Genomic DNA, 20,816 nt, shown 5'->3' on the forward strand with positions numbered 1-20,816 from the left:
TACTCGTAAAGATTCTAAGTTTATTTAATGTATTAAGTTTATAATATCAATAAACATATCTTTATAATCTTTAATCACGCCCTAAAACCCATGGACGCTTAAATATTTCGAGTATAAAAGAATTAAAAAACAAAAAAAAACTGAAGCAGTTTTACGTCAATTTAAACTGGTGGTGTTATTAACGCCTCTATTATCTAATCTTCTTTTAAAGAGAGAGCCTCACGTCACAACTGTCTTTTTTCGTTTATGTTTGTGTGTGCATGCCTGCTTGCTGCTTGCCTCTATAAATGCTATAAATCACAGTACATTTTTACTAACTACCGCGGAAATTAAGCGGAATCTTGTATAATTACATAACCAATATCAGTTGGAGAGGGTATGACTTGTCTGAATACAACAACACACAAATGCCGCTTGAAATTGGAATTAGGATTGGGACGACGACGTCGACGACGACAACGAAGAAAGACAGCAACGACTTATAAAAAAAGATTCACTTCGTCATGTTCTTATCCGCTTCTCGTAGTTAGCGCTGCCGCTACTGCTGCTGATATCGTCGTCGCCGTTGGTGTGTTAATATGCGGAAAATGGCTTCGCGACACTCTTTACTAATATGTGAGTGTATAGCCTATACTCTGCGCCTCTAAGATTCTACCTCAGCTGATTTAATACACATATAGCTGTACGACCGTTGTGCTATCCATCGTACGTGTTGTTTTCAGCAGTAGCTAGTTAAGTGGAACAAAATCACAGAGGCAAATGCTATTACATGCAGGGTAAACATTTCCAGAACACGAACACTTCTCGTCTCTCTCTGAAAGCCAGTGCGCTGCTGAGTGTACGAGTATATTATTTGCTCTGCTTTATTGTCGAATGGAATTGTTTATTTCCTACTAAGATAAGAATATCGACATTATCTCCGTCCGTCGTCGTCGCCGTCATTAATGCCTCCACCACCGCGTGTCGCTCTCCAAGTCACTGTTTTCTTCAGGAAGAGAAAACTTTGATATTTTCCCTTCAATAACACAACCATCCACCATTACCACCCCACCTCACCCCTGATGATGCCCCAGTGCTCTTTAAACCGCAACAAAATCACAATAAATATTATTACAAATGCATTTCACTGTTGCCAACGAAGTTTATAATGTTCAGTAGAAAGACAATACAAATTTATGTACTCGAGTTATTGACTATCATTCTTTTCAGTGTAAAACGCTGATAAATGTCAACGTTCGTGAATAGATTCCGAGATTTAGGATCCGTGTGAATGTTACATAAAGAAGATTGGGGGAAGTAGACTACTCATGGGTAGAAATCTAGTACAACCAACTACACATCCTATCTACTCGAGCAGAGGATCATGTGCTAGCTCTACTAATCTAGTCTACCACATTAAAGGAACGCGGCTATTTTTTTTTTATATTTTTAAAAGCTCTGTTTGATAACTAACTTCTTTTGTTAGGTGATAAATCAAAAGCCTTCAAAAAATTCTAAACTTAAGTTCAGGTGACAAGTCAATTGATCAGATCTGTTTGATTTGTAAATCGTAGAGTATCCTTGGAGTTACCTTCTAGTACTGAACAGTTACACTAGCAAGTTTTGACAAGCAAATTGCAAAAGGGTTTTTAAGAAACAGATTTGTATCTCTCTTTCAATCGTCAAAGTGTGTAATTTGATGACTTTAACATTTGTTTTTTTTTTCTGTGAAAGCAACTATGGAAACTATGAAGTTATTTTTTTTTTAATCAAAGAGTCAGCGCAACAATTTAGTTAATAAATTCACAGCAAACTTAATTAAAAATCCGTGTTTTATTAGCTGTCAACCTCATCAAATTATGAGTGCGTTTGCCTTTCACAGATGCAAACTTTTCCCATTGACCCAAACTTATTTGCACCCAACTAACTTCAAGTTAATTGGGATGCATCCCAGTCTATACAACAGAACGCAATTGGAGAAGCCAATAATTTGACATATTGCCAGACAAGAGTGACAAGTATAACTTTGACAAATAAATACATGGTCGTAACTCTTTTTCACCGATTGGGCGCTGTCAAAATATGCTGACAATATATTGGTTGACATTAACAAATGCCCAATAAAAGGTCATAAAATATAGATTGAACAATTTTGACAGCATGAAAGTGCATGCAATTCTAAACACGTCCATTACGAGTGCTATAAAGATTCTAAATGACATAAAGAGCATCACTTAAAGATAAAGACTCTGCTTATCTATGATCTCTAGTGGCAATAATGTGTAAACAACTTTGATAGAAAAATACACAGAAAAAGACAACTTTGAGAATGAGGAAGTAAAAATGTCAGAACAATAACACATTTCTCTTCTTATTTTTTTTTTCGTTCAGTTGTTATAGTTATAGTTCTGATTTAATTGAACTTCGATCAAAGTGTAAATAATTACAGTAAATATAATATGTCAACAAATATTATACCCCACTTGTAATGTAAACATATGTACAGTAGCGAGCAAAAAAAATGCAAACAATAAAAACATTTGCATTTTTTTGCTCGTCTAAAATCGCATGTTTAGGTAAACTTTTGACCAAATGATGTTTTTGGAGTAAAATATTCCACAAATTGAATCTGTTTAATGAAAATAAAACAGTTTCAATATGCCAAATTTGGTAACTTAGTTCGTGTTCACAACTCTTTAAACTTTTTTCGTTTGCATTTTTTTTGCTCGCTACTGTATATTTATTTCAACTACATACTACTATGTATCAGCCTTGCAAAAATACAAGAATTTATAGCCATTGCCGCCGCCACTTGCTATCGCTTCCTTAAACACTCAGTTCAAGTTATATTTATACAAAAAAAAAAAGTTTAAACAGAATCGACGACTTGGCTTCTCAGCTCAGAAAGATAGATAGTAGATAGTATGTGTCTGTCTGTCCAGCAGTTGTCATAAGATGGCGCTTAGCCAGCCACTGCTATAGAAACCAACCAAAACCCCAACCAACACACAACCGATGCGATGTGGTGGACAACATGGTGAACGGACGACCTGAACTTTGGGCGGCAATCGGCAGGGTAAAGCTATAGTAGCATTTTATACGCCATATAACGACGTCGACGACTTCTCAACGACGACGAGTAGAACTAGAAATAATAATTTGAATTAAATGCGGAAACATTGCGATTCTTTCCCGGTATATATTTGCCATATCATTTAAATGTGAAATCACGCAATCAAGTGGAAATTATTATAATAATTTCTATAGCAGCGCTAGCGCTAAAGGTGGTGGTGGTGGGCTGAGAATATAATATCTTAGATATCTGCTATAAGGTAGTGTTGAGGAGGGTGGAGGTAGGGAGCTATAGTGTTAGGAAAATAAATAAACGTGACTTCTAGATTCGAATTCAATTGACAGGCAGGAAATTTATTGTTCTACACACCTAATAGTCCAGTCAAGTTATACTTTTGCTGAGAAATAATTCGCAACTGCAATTTGTACTCAAAATATGAAAGTACACTAGTACAGGAACTAAACCCCCCATTTTCCGAACAAATGTCTGGACGACTTTGGCCGCCATTTTGTTTTGAACAGTTTTGCGACTATCGCTTGTAGTTCGGCTAGTTTTGGTCTTAGAGAAAAATGTTATGAGACAAAGTTGTAGCAAATTTTATTTCCCACAAAAAATGTTGAGTAAGTTTTTATTCTAAAACCTACCATTTAGGAGTTATAATGAATTTTGTAAAATGCTATGCTCACTTATTTTTTATATTCACCATAACTTTTTTTTTCAAACTTTTATTAAAAAATTGTTGTTATAAAAGTTAAAGAGCTACTAATTATCTATGTTTGTCTCATACTAAGTTTTTTTGTCCGAGTTGCCGTTTCCTCACTAAAACAAAAATTCAATAAAAAAATTAGCAAAAACAGGGTGAGGGGAGAGTACGATAATTGTGGTGCCGAGATTTTATAACAGTTTTTTGAAGAAGGGTTCAATACAAGTATTTTTTACTATCGGAAGGGGGGTCTATCTCCCCCCGTTTATGCGGGAGGGGCAGTTTTCTAAAAAAAAACAGCCTAAAATAAAAAAAATATTAAAAAATAACGGCAACACTTACAGTTATGAATGATACATTTTTCAAAAGTCACAATTATATGCATTATTGTAGTTTTTAAATGGAGCTATTAAAATTTATAGTTTTTGAAATAATCGATCTCAAAGTTAAATTTAGGAAAAAAAAATTTTTTTTAATCGATTATTTCAAAAACTATAAATTTTAATAGCTCCATTTAAAAACTACAATAATGCATATAATTGTGGCTTTTGAAAATGTATCATTCATAACTGTAAGTGTTGCCGTTGTTTTTTAATATTTTTTTTTATTTTAGGCTGTTTTTTTTTTAGAAAACTGCCCCTCCCGCATAAACGGGGGGAGATAGACCCCCCTTCCGATAGTAAAAAATACTTGTATTGAACCCTTCTTCAAAAAACTGTTATAAAATCTCGGCACCACAATTATCGTACTCTCCCCTCACCCTGTTTTTGCTAATTTTTTTATTGAATTTTTGTTTTAGTGAGGAAACGGCAACTCGGACAAAAAAACTTAGTATGAGACAAACATAGATAATTAGTAGCTCTTTAACTTTTATAACAACAATTTTTTAATAAAAGTTTGAAAAAAAAAGTTATGGTGAATATAAAAAATAAGTGAGCATAGCATTTTACGAAATTCATTATAACTACTAAATGGTAGGTTTTAGAATAAAAACTTACTCAACATTTTTTGTGGGAAATAAAATTTGCTACAACTTTGTCTCATAACATTTTTCTCTAAGACCAAAACTAGCCGAACTACAAGCTATAGTCGTAAAACTGTTCAAAACAAAATGGCGGCCAAAGTCGTCCAGACATTTGTTCGGAAAATGGGGGGTTTAGTTCCTGTACTAGTGTACTTTCATATTTTTAGTCCGAATTGCAGTTGCGAATTATTTCTCAGACCTCCATACAACCAAATCTAAAATGACTGGACTATAAACGATTAAGACAATTCAACCAACCGACCGCGCGCCATGAGGAAATAGAGACAACATTGTGTATAGTGTGTTGTATTTTGTGGTGATAAATTTTCGATTCCAAACACACACACAAACATACATAAATATTTAATATTCTGTGAAACGTTGGGGGTTGGCTAAATCGCTTTCCGAACTTAAGAACAGAATGTTGCGACAAATAATAAAAAAAAAAAAAAACAGGAACGACACAATACAACAAGTTGATTACCTTGATTATCTGTTTACTTCCTACTCGTAAAGCTCTAAAGATTATAATATCCCCGTGTAGACACGGCGCGCTATTAAACTGGCAGCAATAATGGCGTTGCGGGGTAAGTCATTGGGTCTATGCACAAGCTTTTCTTTATAATATGAACTAAGAACGTAGAATTGATAGGAATTTATGCATAGATAGATGTATGCTAATTAATAAAACTTAATACGATTGATAAATTAATATTATTTTTATTAATAGGTTGTGTTTATACATTTTAAGAATTTCATATTGAGTCATCGTGTAAATCATAAGTAGTTTATAGTTGTGTGTAAAGCAAACAACAAAGTGACACATTATTAAGCTTGTGCCAAACCAAAAGACAACAACAACAAGACCAACAGTGGGCAACGGACGACGTAAAAGAAAAAAATCGTATTCTTGCTGGCCGCCGCCGCCGCGCCGACAACTGATTATATTTTAAAAACATATACTTCCGTATTTAACGAGCGAGGAAATGGAGCAGACAGATATTTTTAAAACAATCAGAAATTTTTATAATTTCCTCTCTCACTAATCTGACATATGTATGACACATGTTATTGTTTTTTTTTTTTATTCATTTTGTTTGTTTTTTTTTTATAAATATTCGATTCAATTAGTTATTCAGATGTTCTCAAAAAAAAAAAAAAAATAGTATCAGTAGGTACATAGCTTAATCTATTTTCTTATGAATTTTATTTGATTAATTATATTGACGTTAAAATATCTGCTGATTCATTTAAAAACGTTGTTGGGTTATTTCTTAAACTGTTTAGCTAGTAAATAGTAAGAAAAAAAAAACCATAATTTTTAATTGAATACCTATATTGGAAAGGAAAAGTTACAGTTTTTGCTTTTTTACTTCCTATTAGTTATATCAGATTTTGAGTAAATAATCACAAGTGGTATATAAAGTTGATAAAGAAATATTTAAAAAAAAATAAACACTCTTGTTTGTTTCTGATTAAAAAAATATCTAATCGTTTTGTTTTTGGAAATGAAATGAAAAAAAAATTGTAATGGTCTTGAAAGTGAGGCAAATAGGAAAGAAAAGATATTTCCGATAAGTATTTTTGACACATCATTGTTGAATGAGTATATTATGATATGAATTGCGTTACTTTGTCAAACTCTATTATAGACTATAAAAGTGTTTTAAATTAATCCAAACAAATTTTTGGAAATCGGAGCTAGAATCTAAGGTGGGGAAAATATTGATTGTTAGAACAGACGTTTGTTGTCAGGGGTATTTCCGAAGCTGTCATAGTGAAAACTGACAACCATTGCCATTGATGAAACTTACAGGTAAAAAGTAGTTATTCATTTATAAACTTATTAGTTGCCTTCTCAATTACAATTTGCCTCCGGAGAGAAAATCTAATGTCAGATTCATCAAAGTAAAAACATTGACGTTTATGAAAATTTCATTGAGTTTCATAAACAGAACGACTTCAATTTGCCAAATTAACATCTTAAAAAGCACCCTTTATAAAATTACAAATTCTTCTTAAGAAATATTTTATACGGAAGTAAAATCATCATTTCCTTATCATCGTGAACATGTCACAATGCACAATTATTATTATTGCTTCTGTTGTTACTGTTTTATTTTTTAAAGCTACTCAGTAGATATTGAGTCATTCAATAAAATGTTAATACTTGTAAAATTTCTGAGAAAAGAATTCTGAAAACTGAACAATTCAAGGAAATAATTTGAATGTTAAATAATTTGTTAAATTATTTGTCATAAATTCTTTGGTTTGACAATTTCATTTACGAAATATGAATTTTCTTTTGCAAATATCCGAGACAATTTCAAAAAACAATTTTGTACTAACAATAATTGTAAAAATTCACAGTACGTGAACAGATCTTTCGTCCTGAACACAGTTTTTTTTTTCTAAAGGTGTATGCAAAATGTTTTCTTTAACTTTAGACGTGTTTATATTCTTGAATGCAGTTGCTTGTCAAACAATTTGGAAATGGGAACGAATTACAATTAAACTATACTTATCAAGCTTTTCAGGGATGGGAACCCCCTTTTTTGTGGGTTATTCATTTTGATCAAGGTCGAAACAGAATGAAATTTAAGGCCCAAACAAAATATTTTTTTTTTTCATTTTTGTCTATAAAATAAAATTAATTGGAATTTTTTTTTTATTTATCTTTTCAGTTAAAACTAAAATACTTGTCATCTCAAAATAAGCACACATGACTGGTCTAAGGAAGCTGTCTACGTGAGGTGAGTGACCATCATTTTTATTGAACATTGAACCAACCATTCATTTATGTATCTATTTCTTCACTACCTTATCGTTTCTCCACTCAGTTAAAAGCAGTTAAAACAATGCAAACAAAATATTCACATTATTTTGTGTTGTTTTTCAGGAAATAATCTAGAATATTTTTTTTTTTATTTTATTATATCTAAACCTCTAAAAAAATAAAAAAATTAAATAAATATATAATAGATTTTTTTTTTGTTGATAGGTAGGTAAAGTTAACTGTATCTACTACACTCGTTATTATAGTAACATTATCTTATCAGTCGTTATGTACGTGATATCTGAAGTTTATAGTCTTAAACTCAAACTCAAATAACTATCGCGTGAACTTCGAGTGAACACAATTTGTTTGATAGCTAGCTTGATAGCTAATAAAACATTCTTTAGGAAATAGAAAAAATATATACACAAGCTTAACTGAGATTTGAACGAATCGAAATTCTTGAGGAAACGAATGAGTTTATGGTGAAACACAATAATATTATACCTTCCTATAATGACGCATAAAAAACACACTACTGTTACCTGTTCATTTCTGCCTATCTTTATATGTACATATGTATTAAATTAAATTTTTAAATGGCTTAAGGGCAGGGCAACAAATAGAATTAGAGATTCCCTGAGGCTGATTTTGGATTCTATCGCTCGGGTAATGACTTTTCTAAAATCAAAAAAAAAAAAAAAACACACACAAAAACCAAAACTAATGTTCGCCTCGCCCCACAAAAGAACATTGTCTTCTATTAATTCTACCTATATTTCTAAAGATCTGGTTGACTGCTGTTCTAACTTGCCAATGGTTTTCTTATGATGTTGATGATGATGATCGTGATCTCTTGGGTAAACCTAAAAGAAGCAGCATCATCATCATCATAGTCAAGTAGCGACCAACATAAATGCGTAAACGCAAAAGGTTATCGAACGATTAATAACACCTCTTAAGTTTACCTATTATTTTTCGTGTTCCTATATGTTTGGTTTCTTTTCCGAATAACACACGAACGAAAGTCAGCTCCGTCCGATTTGAGAGAATTAGGTACTTACAAACTTCAAAAAAAAAAAAAAACAACAACAACAACAACAAGAAACAGGTATTCGGACACGGCACCACCTACTTCCAGCATAATTAAGTCAGAAACAACAACAAAAACTTAAAAATCTGCGACGAAGAAATGAGTTGGAACTCTCGAGAGAACAAAAATATTCGACAGAAAAATCAAACCAGGGAAAAAACCACTCGACAAATGTGAATAAATTAAATATCTTGTTTCTGTTGTTTATCGATTGATATAGTGTTTTTATTTCAAGATGATAGCAAATTTTTTTTCAGCATTTTTTTTTAATAAGATTCAGCAATAAGCGTCTTTTTTTTAGACAAGCTGTTTCGGGTCATTGACTGATCTGAGATAATAGTCGAAGAAAAAGAGCATTGATGGTGGCTGCGGCATACCGTTAACTGTCCTAAAAAAATTTAAATTTGTCTTTGATATTTTTTAACGTCTTTTTTTTCATCTTCTATAAAAATCGTCCCTTATGTCCGGATTCCTTTGTTTTATGTCGTTTTTCTTTATTCAAAAATTGGCAGCAAAAAATCACGTTCGTCTTCATGTGTGTGATGTCATCATCAAATTTCATGATGTTCACGTCATATATACACCAAGTTTTGCTGGAAATTCCAATATCAAATATCCAAGTGTTGCTTGTGTGAGGGATGATCTGAAGTGTTTATTTGACAGGGTGTTTTTTTTTTATTGTTAAGCCAGGACCAGTATACATGATCTTGTGTAATATAGTTTACTCATTCGAGGGATAGCTGAATCAATTGTGATTGATGAGCATTGTGAAACAATAAAGCAAGTAAGTGGAATTTGAAATCTGAGAAGCAAACAAACATACTGCTTGTCAATCATTAGTACATGGATTTAGTACATAAGAATTAAAAGCACTCAATCATTTTCGATGTATTTTGACATTAAAAATTCGGTACCTTCGATCCTCATGAATATGAACACATCTAAAGAATAAAAAAAGGTCTGTCCACTGATGAGAAAAAAAAAAATTTACACTCAGTACAAACGCCGGAAAAGAAGTATAACTTCAAAAATAGAAATTTGAAATAAAAAAGAAGCCTACCGAAGTTTCAACTTGCAGGCAAGTTACCTTGAAAGTGACATTACGTTAACGCCACATCAAACACAAACAAACATTTTAAAGATAAAGCAATTAAGGCTATTATTTGCTTGCCAAAATTGAACTTGTATCCACAGAATAAATGAGAACACCATTTAAGAAAGTCAAATATCTTGCGTCCAATGAGCAAGCTGTCAAAAAATTGCTCGCAAATTGGGGCAACTTTTTGACAGCTTCTCAGACATAAAATTGAATTGCTAAGTTTTCACTGCAATTTGTCGTCTTCATTCTGTTTCACCCTGTGTCTTAATGGGTGATCAGTTGGTTTGAGATTTTGGTCAATTTATTCATCAACGTATTCCCATCATATTTATTTAAAAAAAAAAATTCCAACAGACAAGTTATAAAGACGCGCCCTAACTCTCCCGCTACGCACCCGCAGTCCCTGTTTCAGTTCAGCATGTGCATTTTTTGTTGTTTTTTTTTTTTCGTTCTTTAACGATCGCATCATCTTTCATATCTGTATACAGCACAGATTGGAGTGGTTTTTTTAAACGGCAGCCACACTGTCAAAAAAAAATACAGAAAAGAAAAAAAAACTCATAAAAAGAATCTTTTTTTACACATGTTGTTCTGAAAGATACCCACTGCATGGTTTTTTTTTTTTTTGTTCGTTTTGTGTCTGCATCATAAATAGCGATACCTATTATTCACTTGGCTGCTAGGCATACAGTAAGCAACACCAAGAGGAGAGTTCTGTAGAGGAGAAGGTAAACAAACAAACCCAACAACAACAACAAAATAAAGTCGACTTCACTTTGGAATTTGGCCATAGCCGCCACCGCTGTCGTCGAAGTCGTCTTCTCTGTGTGCTTGTGCTGCTGCTATTCCCTGCTCCATAGTCCATCAGCATGCTTCTGCCACAGCCGCAGTTAAAATGTTGTGTAGTTTCCGCTTAAACTGGTTTCTTTGCTCGCACGTTTTGAAATACAGATGCGCAGCAGGGGTGGTAAAGTACAGAAATTTAAGTGTATTGCTTCCTCCTAGATTAAGGTTTCATCCTATATACTCCTGCGCGATGATGCTGCACAAAGAAGGAAGAAGAAGTCTTCTTTCGGAGTATGTATGTTTGGATGTAGGTACCTTTCTTCATGCATACACAACATTCGAGAGAACAACACATTGATATCCAGCATTTAATGGTGGCTGGGCCTCGGATCAGGAACAAATACGAGGTCATTGCAAGCACCAAAGGGGCAGCATCCGCAATATGATCAAAGAAGGAGGCGATCGGAATCGGCAACATCATGATTATGATGCTGACGATCGTCGTCGTAGTCGTATAGTCTTCGTTGTAGTAATCGTCTTAGTCGTAAGAGAGCACATAAAGATTCCAGTTGCGCATCCATCGATTGCTTTGGTTGGTGGTTGATGGTGATGACGGTGCACGGTGGTGGTGGTGGCTGAAAAAACAAGATTTTCGTCTGGGATCCAGGAAGTGAATTTCAAGTATAACCATCTTAACGGGCATCAAGGAACGGAACGGGCCAGCCAGCTCAGCCATAGCACACAGTGGATGTGTGAGAGATGTACTTGTATCGGTGTTAAAGGAAGAAGAACACAGCAAGAGGATGCATCCAGGAACTGCTTTGGCTATGTAATTATTTTCGGGGGAACTTTAAGACTACTCATCCTGTTGCCCGGGGAGCGACGATCACCTAAAGTGATGGTGGTGCGGCGCGGTTTAAGTCAAGATCGTGAATTAGAGAAAAGTACCATTTCATCTCATCTTAGCTGTTGCCTCATGTTATAGATAATGACACAGCTTCCAAGGAAGCCTTATACGGTATGCGGAAACGAGTTTTTACGACTTGAAAAAGACGATAGACTGAAGCCTGTAGCTACAAAGATGGATTACAATATTGAGAACCGTTCATATAGCCTGGAAGCCTTTTCAATTGAATTTTTTTTTTTTTTTTACTGTCTAATTCAACTAGGAACATTTCGATAGATTATTGTTTTTGTGTCTTAAGAATTGATTAAAAAAATTAAAACTTAACGAAACTGACCTAAAATCAGCTGGCATCAGTTGAATTTTTGTGTAAATTCAACTCGATTTTTTTAAAAATTATGGAAAACAAAAATGTAAATTGTGACAGAAGGCTATGTCCGCGTATGTTTATTATGGTTACTCCTCATGTTTTCAGAAACAGGACGAAGCAATTCGTTCGATTTTGACATAAGCCCATGCGCGCATATACCTATTATAGTTGGGCCTTAAGCCATTTCAAGTTTGTTTTTAAATATAGTAAACAAACAGAACTGGCTGAAATGTGACTCGGCCATGTTCATGCTTATGTAGATAACGCTATTCATCGAAGAAATAGTCAGAACGGGACAGGGCACAACAGTTTCAAACAGAACAACACGACTTTGTGCAGATTCGATAAATCATTTACGACAGAAATTTTCAAATTGTTAAACTGTGTAGTTTTTTTTTGTTTTGCCAAATATTCAAAAGAGCGGTGATGTTTCTATTAAACTTAACGAAACTGAACTGAAAATAAATAAAACCATTTAATGGAAGAACTCCCACTTCAAAAATCGTAGAAAGTTTTTTAACGAAATAAACTTGAAAATATTTAATATTTATTATTCATAAAATAAATATTTCATTATCTTCCTTACATAATTTTGCCACAAAAATACCAACGGCAAACCTGTACAACAAACTTTGGAAAACAAACAAATACCTAAGCTTTTTTGGTTTGGCCCACACTTAAATATAAACCCCCTCTTGCATGCCACCCCGAAAATAACTAACAAATATGTCGAATCACAATCAACAACACAAATGTTAAGTAGGTATATCAGCGAGAAAAGAGCGTCTGCTGATGTGATTGTTTTGTGTGAAGATCATAGTTTCCTATACAAGCTGTTAGCTAGCCAGCAGCTGTATGCTTGCTTGCTGCTGCTGCTGCTGCTGACTTCTGCTCATCGCTTTTCTTAGAAACAAAGTTGTTGTTACGTGTTTTTTGTTTCTATTTTTTTTTTTTGTATTTTATTTCGGCATGACATCGGGAAGTGGCGGCGTAGTCTCGCAGACTTCTACAACAACTGAACTATACTAGCTCTGTTGGTCTGATCTGATGGCTGGGGCTTATATGGAAGGACTAGGAAACAACGGCGGCGCGACGCGATATACTCTCGGCCAAACAATAACACTACAGTTTTAACTGGCAGTGTCAGTCGGTCGGATCAGAGCAGAGAGCAGTGCGGTGCGGCGTTGCCGGCAAGTAAACGATCGCGCGGCAGGAGATGAACACAGAAGCGGGAGTCGTTGGACTTCCGCATCGTCTCTTGTATATACTCAGTTCGCTGTCAGGCGTTGTTTTTCTTCGCTCTTATCTAAATATAGATTTAGAATTTTTTTACGATTTCCGTATTTATCTATCTACCATTTTTTTCGTTGTTGTTTGTTCTTTTTTTTTCGTTTATCTCTTTTGTCTGACTAACATCATATTCATATACAGAAAAAGAACAAAATATAAAATTATAGAAACTATCCAATTCGTCATGTTTGCTCTTAAAGCTTTTTGTGATCATTTTTTTTAAGATTTTTAAACATCTACGCAAGGAATACAACCAAAGAATTCTGAATAAAAAAAAAATCAAGAAAATGAAGAACAAGAAATAAACTTTTTTATAATAAACAAGAACAAGCAGGTGAAGGGAGAAAAAGGAAGAAACGATAAAAAATAAAATACCCAAAGCAAAAAGAAATAAGAGAAGAAAAAAAAAACAACAACAACAACACACACAAGATGATGACGGTGACGGCAAAAGAATCTGAATTTCCGCTTAAACTGGATTTGCCGGATACTCTTTGCATTTAATAAAGCAACAAAAATGTTATTATCTCTGGTGACCGGCATTCCTAAGCTTCGTGACAAGTATGCCAGAGAGCTGTTTGTTATAAAGTTTGATGCAAGTTGATTTGTGCTGGTGCTGACTTTAGCCTGTAGCTATATTTATGTATGTAAGATACAATGAGCTAAGGCTTTGGTTTCGTAGTACGTACTTATATTCCTGCAGCCTGCTTTAAGCCATGAATAGATGGCTAATTGATCTTGGCAATGTTGTCGTGTGGTATAATACAATTTTAATACCAGAGGCATTTAAGGCGTATGGGTTTTTTTTTTGTAGAATAAAATCATATTTTTTTGTTTCTGACAACTTATAACGAATGAACCAATTATAATTAAAATCTTAATAGCATTGTTGATTGTATACGGAGTGTAATTAAATGTAATCGAAACTTTGACTTTGTAAGGAACATTTTGATAGAACAACATTTTTATTTTGAAGTCCTGAAATGAATAAAATCGTTAAGTTCTATAAGTAGATATACCTAATATTTCAAATAGCATGACCGCTTTCGTCAATTTTTACTAAATATTTCTAAATTGACGTTGTTAAGTTTTTATAAAACGGATTATAACAGTTTATTTTAATAATAAAGTTAACAAACGGAACTGACTTCATTTTCACTCAGGCATTTCAATATAGGTTATAAATAAAGTAAACCAACAGAACTTACAGCAATTTGAATCAGCCATGTTCATATTAATGTAAATGTTCAACGCATACTACCTGAATTAAGAATCTGAATTTTTAGATGCTTTGATTGGTCAAATGTCATAAAAAGTAAGGTTAAATTTGATTCTGACCAATCAGAGCCTCTAAAAATTTAGTTGACATTTGGTTTTGACCAATCTGAGCCTTTCAAAATTTAGAACTTAAGAATTTGCCATCTAGCTTAAAATCCCAATCTTAGAAGGTATCCGATAGATATAATTACTATTGTAAACATTTTAATTAAAATCATGCTTTAAGCAAGGGTATCATAGGATCGTTTCATTTTTTGAGCATCCCGAAGAGATAATAATCTGATACAATCCATTAATTTAACTCTGGTCGATTTGAATTTGAGTACTGAAGAACACAAATCGTTGTCATTTTTGTACTGCATTTTTTTTTTTAATTTTTCTCATTTCCAGCTTAATAGGATTTACTTTCAATAATAAACGTATTAGTTTTTGTAAACATTGTCTCGACATTGCTTTCTTAGAAACAAATAAACATTCTTTTAATCTTTCGAAAGTTCAAACACTTTCATACTATGCTGCTCATGTGACATGTGCGTACATAACTTTACTGTAGAAGATATATACTTATGCGTCACTAGTACATTTTTTTCCCCCAAAGATAAGAGTACCAAAGGGTGTTCTTTATCTTTGAGTTTGTTTCTAGTAACTAACCATTATTTTTGGTTGAACTACAATTCATGACTCATGAGTCATACAATTTCAATACAATTATCATCCACTCAGACAGAACAACATGAGAAGATGTGGTAGCAAATGTACTAGATCATCTTCTCATGTGTAATTTGTTAAATGGCGCCCAACGTGTGAAATTCGATAATTTTCTCCTAGATACAGAAACCCAATAACAATGATAGGTATTTTGAATTCGATTAGGAATTCATTTGAAAAGCATGTTTCCTTTGTTTAGTTTATTTGTTAAATGGCGCCCAACGTGTGATTTTTTTTTTATAATTTTCTCCTAAAATTGGTTTAGTTTGAAATAAAATTAACAAATTATTTCTTTTCTATTTTTCAGATTTATTTTCTTCGAATCAATAATCATCAAAGAAAAGAAAAACCAAACAAACAAAAATTAAATAAGTAAGGTTTCAAAAACAAACCAAAATTTGAAATCTTCCAAAACACAGTCAAATCCAAAATGAAAATGTTACCAGTGCAACTATCGTTGAATCCACCGCTAGGGCTCTGGAGTGATGTGCTATGGCGGTGTCCACCAGCACCTCCGAGTCAGTTGGCCGAATTGAAAACCCAGTTGCCGGCATCTTTGCCCTCAGACCCACGACTCTGGGGTCGAGAAGATGTTACAGTCTTTTTAAGATTTTGCGAACGTGAATTTGATCTACCCAAAGTCGATCATGATTTATTTCAAATGAATGGCAAAGCTCTATGTCTACTGACAAGAGCTGATTTTGGTCATCGTTGTCCTGGAGCCGGAGATGTGTTGCATAATGTCTTACAGATGCTCATAATCGAATCACACATGATGCATTGGCATCTGCCCAATAGTCCAGTTACGCCCACCAGCCGTTACCCTTTGTCACCTCATAGTCATCCGCCAACGCCTACATGGCCACCAATTGTACCACCAGAAAGTCCCTTTCACAACGCACACATGCATCACTTTATGCCTCCAAACTCTGTGACCCTGAGTCCACCGCCATCTGTTGACTCACAGGCCAGTAGTCCGCCACAAGGTCAAGAACAAAATGCCAGCAGTAATGGCAGTTCCAGCAGTCAAAGCAATATGAACAACGGAAGTGTTTTCATCCAAAATAACACAACCAGTTCGAGTAGCAATCAATCGGATTCGGATGAGGAAACGTATTCGGAATCAAAAGCTGCATCCCGGGCAGCAGCAGCAGTTGCTGCAGCTGCAGCTGTGGCGCAGTATAATAACAATAGTCCGCCACCTACACCCGTTCTAAAGGATATGTCACCAAGTCTGACGCATCAGATTACAAATAGTTTTGTGAATACTTGGTCACAAAACCAAGCCAACCAGAAAATGCATAGTGCCTCGGGCAGCACCAGTAATGGTGGGTCTACATCGGCGCCAACAACTCCCAGTTATATGCCAGTGAAGAGGGAGTTTTTCCCAGAGAATTCTGAGCCTAATACAAGTAAGTTCTTATACATTCAACCAGATTATATAGGAATATTGTCCTAAACATCTATGTATTTTCTTTTCTATTTTAGATGGTCGCCTATTGTGGGACTTCTTGCAACAGCTTTTGAATGATAGAAATCAAAAGTACAGCGATTTGATCGCATGGAAGTGCAGAGATACAGGAGTCTTTAAGATTGTGGATCCAGCTGGTCTAGCCAAATTGTGGGGAATTCAAAAGAATCACCTTTCAATGAATTACGATAAAATGTCAAGAGCTCTCCGATACTACTATCGAGTGAATATTCTGCGAAAAGTTCAAGGAGAACGTCATTGCTACCAGTAAGTTCAAACTTTTAAACTTTCAAAGCGATCTTATTTTCATTTCATTTCTTCTTATTTTTAGATTTCTTCGAAATCCTACTGAACTAAAGAACATTAAAAACATTTCACTGCTTCGCCAATCAGTGGCGAATTCATCAGGCACAGGAAATAGTAGTACAGCTGGCAATGTACAATCACCCGCAACCAGTGGCAGTTCAAACTGGCCAATGTCTTCCCAAAATAATGGCCAAAATGGTCAACAACAAGGACAGACACAACAACATCAACAACAACAACAACAGCAGGCAGTTTCACAACAACCCTCGCAATCACCCCAGAGGCCGTCTTCAAGAAGCAATAACAACAACAATCAACTGGGTATACCTGGTGCCCTGCCTTCAGCTTCAGCGATCTCGCCATCGGCAGCGGCTGCTGTAGCAGCTGCAGCAGCAGCTTATGGCCCACCACCCACATCCCCATTATTTATGCACGCCATCAATGGTGCCTTTCATTACCTCACTTCAAATAACCAACAACAACAACAGCAGCAACAACAACAACAGCAGCACCAACAACCGCCCAATTCACCTGCACTGCCTACAACACCCAGCGAAAGGCTTCAATTTAACTCGATAAAATTGGAGTCAAATAGCCAAGATGGAGATGAAATGAAACCAACTGATCTTAGTGTGTCATCGGGTCATTCGTCGTCTTCGGAAAAGAGAAGCTATTCACAATCATCCAGTTCTGATTGTTATCCGTAAGTTAAATTGATTTTCTTTATTTTATAGTTTTAAGCATCGGAAGAATCAGTTTTCTTTTTTTTTTTAAAGATCTGGGAGATTTGAGAATTTGTATTCAATCTCTTTTCATAATTCTATTCAGTTCTCCTTCTCTCGCTTATTAATAATAAAAAGTATTGGTAACATAATAGAACCCTGCGTAATGTCACTTTTGAATACAAACTCTACAGAAAACTTTCATAAACTAGTCTGGCATTTTTTAACGGAAGCAGACTCCGCAATCCAATATATACTTTTGATCTCCTCACATCTGTATAATTTTTTTATTATACGATTGTCAACTATCTATCAATTGATAGTTGATTAATACAAAATTTGGTGTGTTAAAATCTAATTTGGAGGAAAACTAGTCATTTTTTAATGGAATTTTTCAATTACATTTCAAATAATAACGGTTGGCATTATTCTTTGTTTTCAATTTTTTTGCAAATTAGATAATAAGAGATCGAAATTTATTTTTTATCAACTATCAATTGATAGTTGACAATCGTAATAGGGGTGTAATTCTCAAAACAAATCCTAGAAACTGAAACCAAACCCAAAAAAAATAATATAACTTGTTTTTCTATTTAAACATTTTTCCTAATTTATTTTTTTTTGTTACAGATTGATTCGCAATGCAGATGGTCTGACCACAATAAAACTGATTCGCTACAACGAAAATAGTTCGCCAGAGTCTCCCAGTCATATGCAGCAGTGTCACGATTCATCCGAAGATATGCAAACATCAACAAATATGCAAACTGAAACAAGCAGTGAAACAGGCAATTACGAAAGTAATATGCCTACAGATTTGCGTAAATAAATTTAAAAAAAAAAAATAAATTGCTGGACAGTATTTCAAAAAAAAATTAAAAAACAAAAATATATGAAAATTAAACAAAATATAGAAATTAGACAATCACAAAATATTGATTTGCGTGATGTTAAATCAAAAACAAAAAAAAGTTAAAAAAAAGAAAGAAAAGAATATTTTTTTATGAACAATATTTGCAATCCAGTTTTCTGGGCAAGATTAGTAGGAGTCTGTATAAATTATTCATACATCTATATTATATATATATTTTATACAAAAACAAAATAAAAAAATATATAAATATATTAACACACACTGAGAAGAAAATAATGAAGAAAAAATATTTAATTTTATTAAATTAGCAAGTAAATTATTTTAAAAAAATGATGATGAAAACAAAATTAAATTTAAGGTGATTCTCAAATCAAAAACAATGTAAAATGTGCCAATTTAAATGATAATTCATAAAATTTCTGTAAAATTTATTTAATTGATTTTTTTTTTCTAAATAAGAGAGATATTAGTTCATTAAATAGGCAATATATCGTTATATACATAAACATTATATATATATTAAATAATTAATATTATTATTATTGTCAACAAGACGAAGCTATATCACGCTTCTGTTTTAATTTTTTTTAAATATTTTTTTAGTTTCTAAGAATAAAAAAAAAAATCCTCTCCAAGCTTTACACTCCTATGGAAAATTAGGAAATGAAATGATAATTAAGTTTGAAGCACATGAATTGGTAAAAAAGCTTTTTTTTGTTAAATAAAAGAATTAATAAAATAAAAAAATAAAACGAAAAAAAATAATTAATTTTTGTCAAAGATGTAAATACTTTTTTTTTTAATTTTCCTTGTTTCCTTCTTAAAACGTTGGAGGAATTATTATTAATTTGTGCTTCCCTTTATTTTATTTTTTATACATTTTTGTCCTCCCCACAAAAAAAAAAAATATTTAGAAATTTGTGATTCGGTCGTCAAGTTGTAGTTGTAGAACGATAATTTTTTTTATTTTCGATTAGATCGTTTCATTAATTTTGTTTATTGTTGATTTTTGTTTTACGATTTATGTGATAACATTTTTATTATTTTTTTTTTTTTTTATTTTATAATATTTTTTTCTATTAAAGAAATCGAAATGTGTATAAAAAAAAACACTTATCAGCTTCAACAGCTATTCATTAAAAAAAAAAGTAAACAAATATTAAGATTTAACGACCTTGTGCAAAGCACCAAGTTTCAAGTTTCAGCATCAAGTTTCAGTGCAAACTAGGGTCTAAAAAAATTAAATTAAAATATATTTTCTTATTTTCTTCCAAAACCAAACATTTAAGAAAAAAATAAATATAAACTAAAAAGTGTTTAAAATAAAATCGGCTTCCATTTTTTAAGTAATCTTTTGTGTTTATCTCTAGATTATAGTTTTTAGATTGTACAATAATTTTATCAATTAAATAAATATAAGAAAAGAAATGACTATATGAAAAAAATAAAAAAGAAAAAAAAAATAAATTAAATTAAATTATATATCATAGACTATGTTAACTTTAAATAAAAATAAAATGAAAAAAAAAAAAAAAACAATTAAAATATCAATTTTATCAATGCAAGTCAATGCGATGATGTTTTTCGCAAACATTTTTAGTGTTTACTTGCTTTGTTTGTTATTTCTTTTTTTATTATTATTTTTTAATTTATAATCAATGCATATTTAACAAAAGAAAACAAAAAAAAAGCAAAAATAAGGCTTCCATTTTATTTCATAGTTAAAATTGAAAACACATATTAAAATGGAAGGGGGGCTCTCTTTTTTGTTCTATATAATATAAAAATATATATGAAGGGCTATAAAAAAGTGTTCAGCTGCACGCAGAAAGCAAAACAATATATAATTTTCTTTCTACTTGTAAATATTAGGTAATTATTATTTTATTATTATTATTATTATAAATAAACAACAACAAAAAAATATATACATGCATATATAAATAAATATATATATATATATATAAATATATATTTACATTACAATAATTTTTTTCTATTTTACATTCTATAAATTTTTATACAAATTAAGATTATTTTGAAAAGATAACAAAAAAAAAAATAATACAAAAACAAAACAAAAATAAATAAAAAGCAAATAAGAAAAATTGAGATAAATCAATAAAAATGTATTTGTTAAAGGAATAAAAAGTTGTTTTGATTTTTTTTAAAATTACTATTCGGTCGCTTTCTTTGCATTTTATGGAATCAATGGTCAGAATACATAAATATATTTTTATGATCGGTATTAATGCAGAATTCCTTCGAAATCAACATATCGACATTATTATAGCCGCTTATGAGCGAGAATACTATCTACCTGTGTGATTTTTTATCTGGGAAGCATTACGACATTTTCA

General features: G+C 32.6%; 1 protein-coding gene across 1 annotated transcript in view; it reads left to right on the forward strand.

The window, feature by feature from the left end:
* The window catches only part of LOC129914581 (ets DNA-binding protein pokkuri-like), a 36,204-nt gene extending 15,848 nt beyond the window's left edge, over nt 1-20,356 (forward strand). The window contains exons 2-6 of the mRNA XM_055993905.1: nt 7,464-7,532; nt 15,391-16,495; nt 16,572-16,821; nt 16,886-17,563; nt 18,213-20,356. Of these exons, the coding sequence (XP_055849880.1) occupies nt 15,514-16,495; nt 16,572-16,821; nt 16,886-17,563; nt 18,213-18,411 (2,109 nt within the window). The 5' untranslated portion in view covers nt 7,464-7,532; nt 15,391-15,513 and the 3' untranslated portion in view covers nt 18,412-20,356. The remainder of the gene's footprint in view (nt 1-7,463; nt 7,533-15,390; nt 16,496-16,571; nt 16,822-16,885; nt 17,564-18,212) is intronic.
* The last annotated feature ends 460 nt before the right edge of the window (nt 20,357-20,816 follow it).

The sequence above is a fragment of the Episyrphus balteatus genome, chromosome 1, assembly GCF_945859705.1.
Source record: "Episyrphus balteatus chromosome 1, idEpiBalt1.1, whole genome shotgun sequence".
Lineage (NCBI taxonomy): Eukaryota > Metazoa > Arthropoda > Insecta > Diptera > Syrphidae > Episyrphus > Episyrphus balteatus.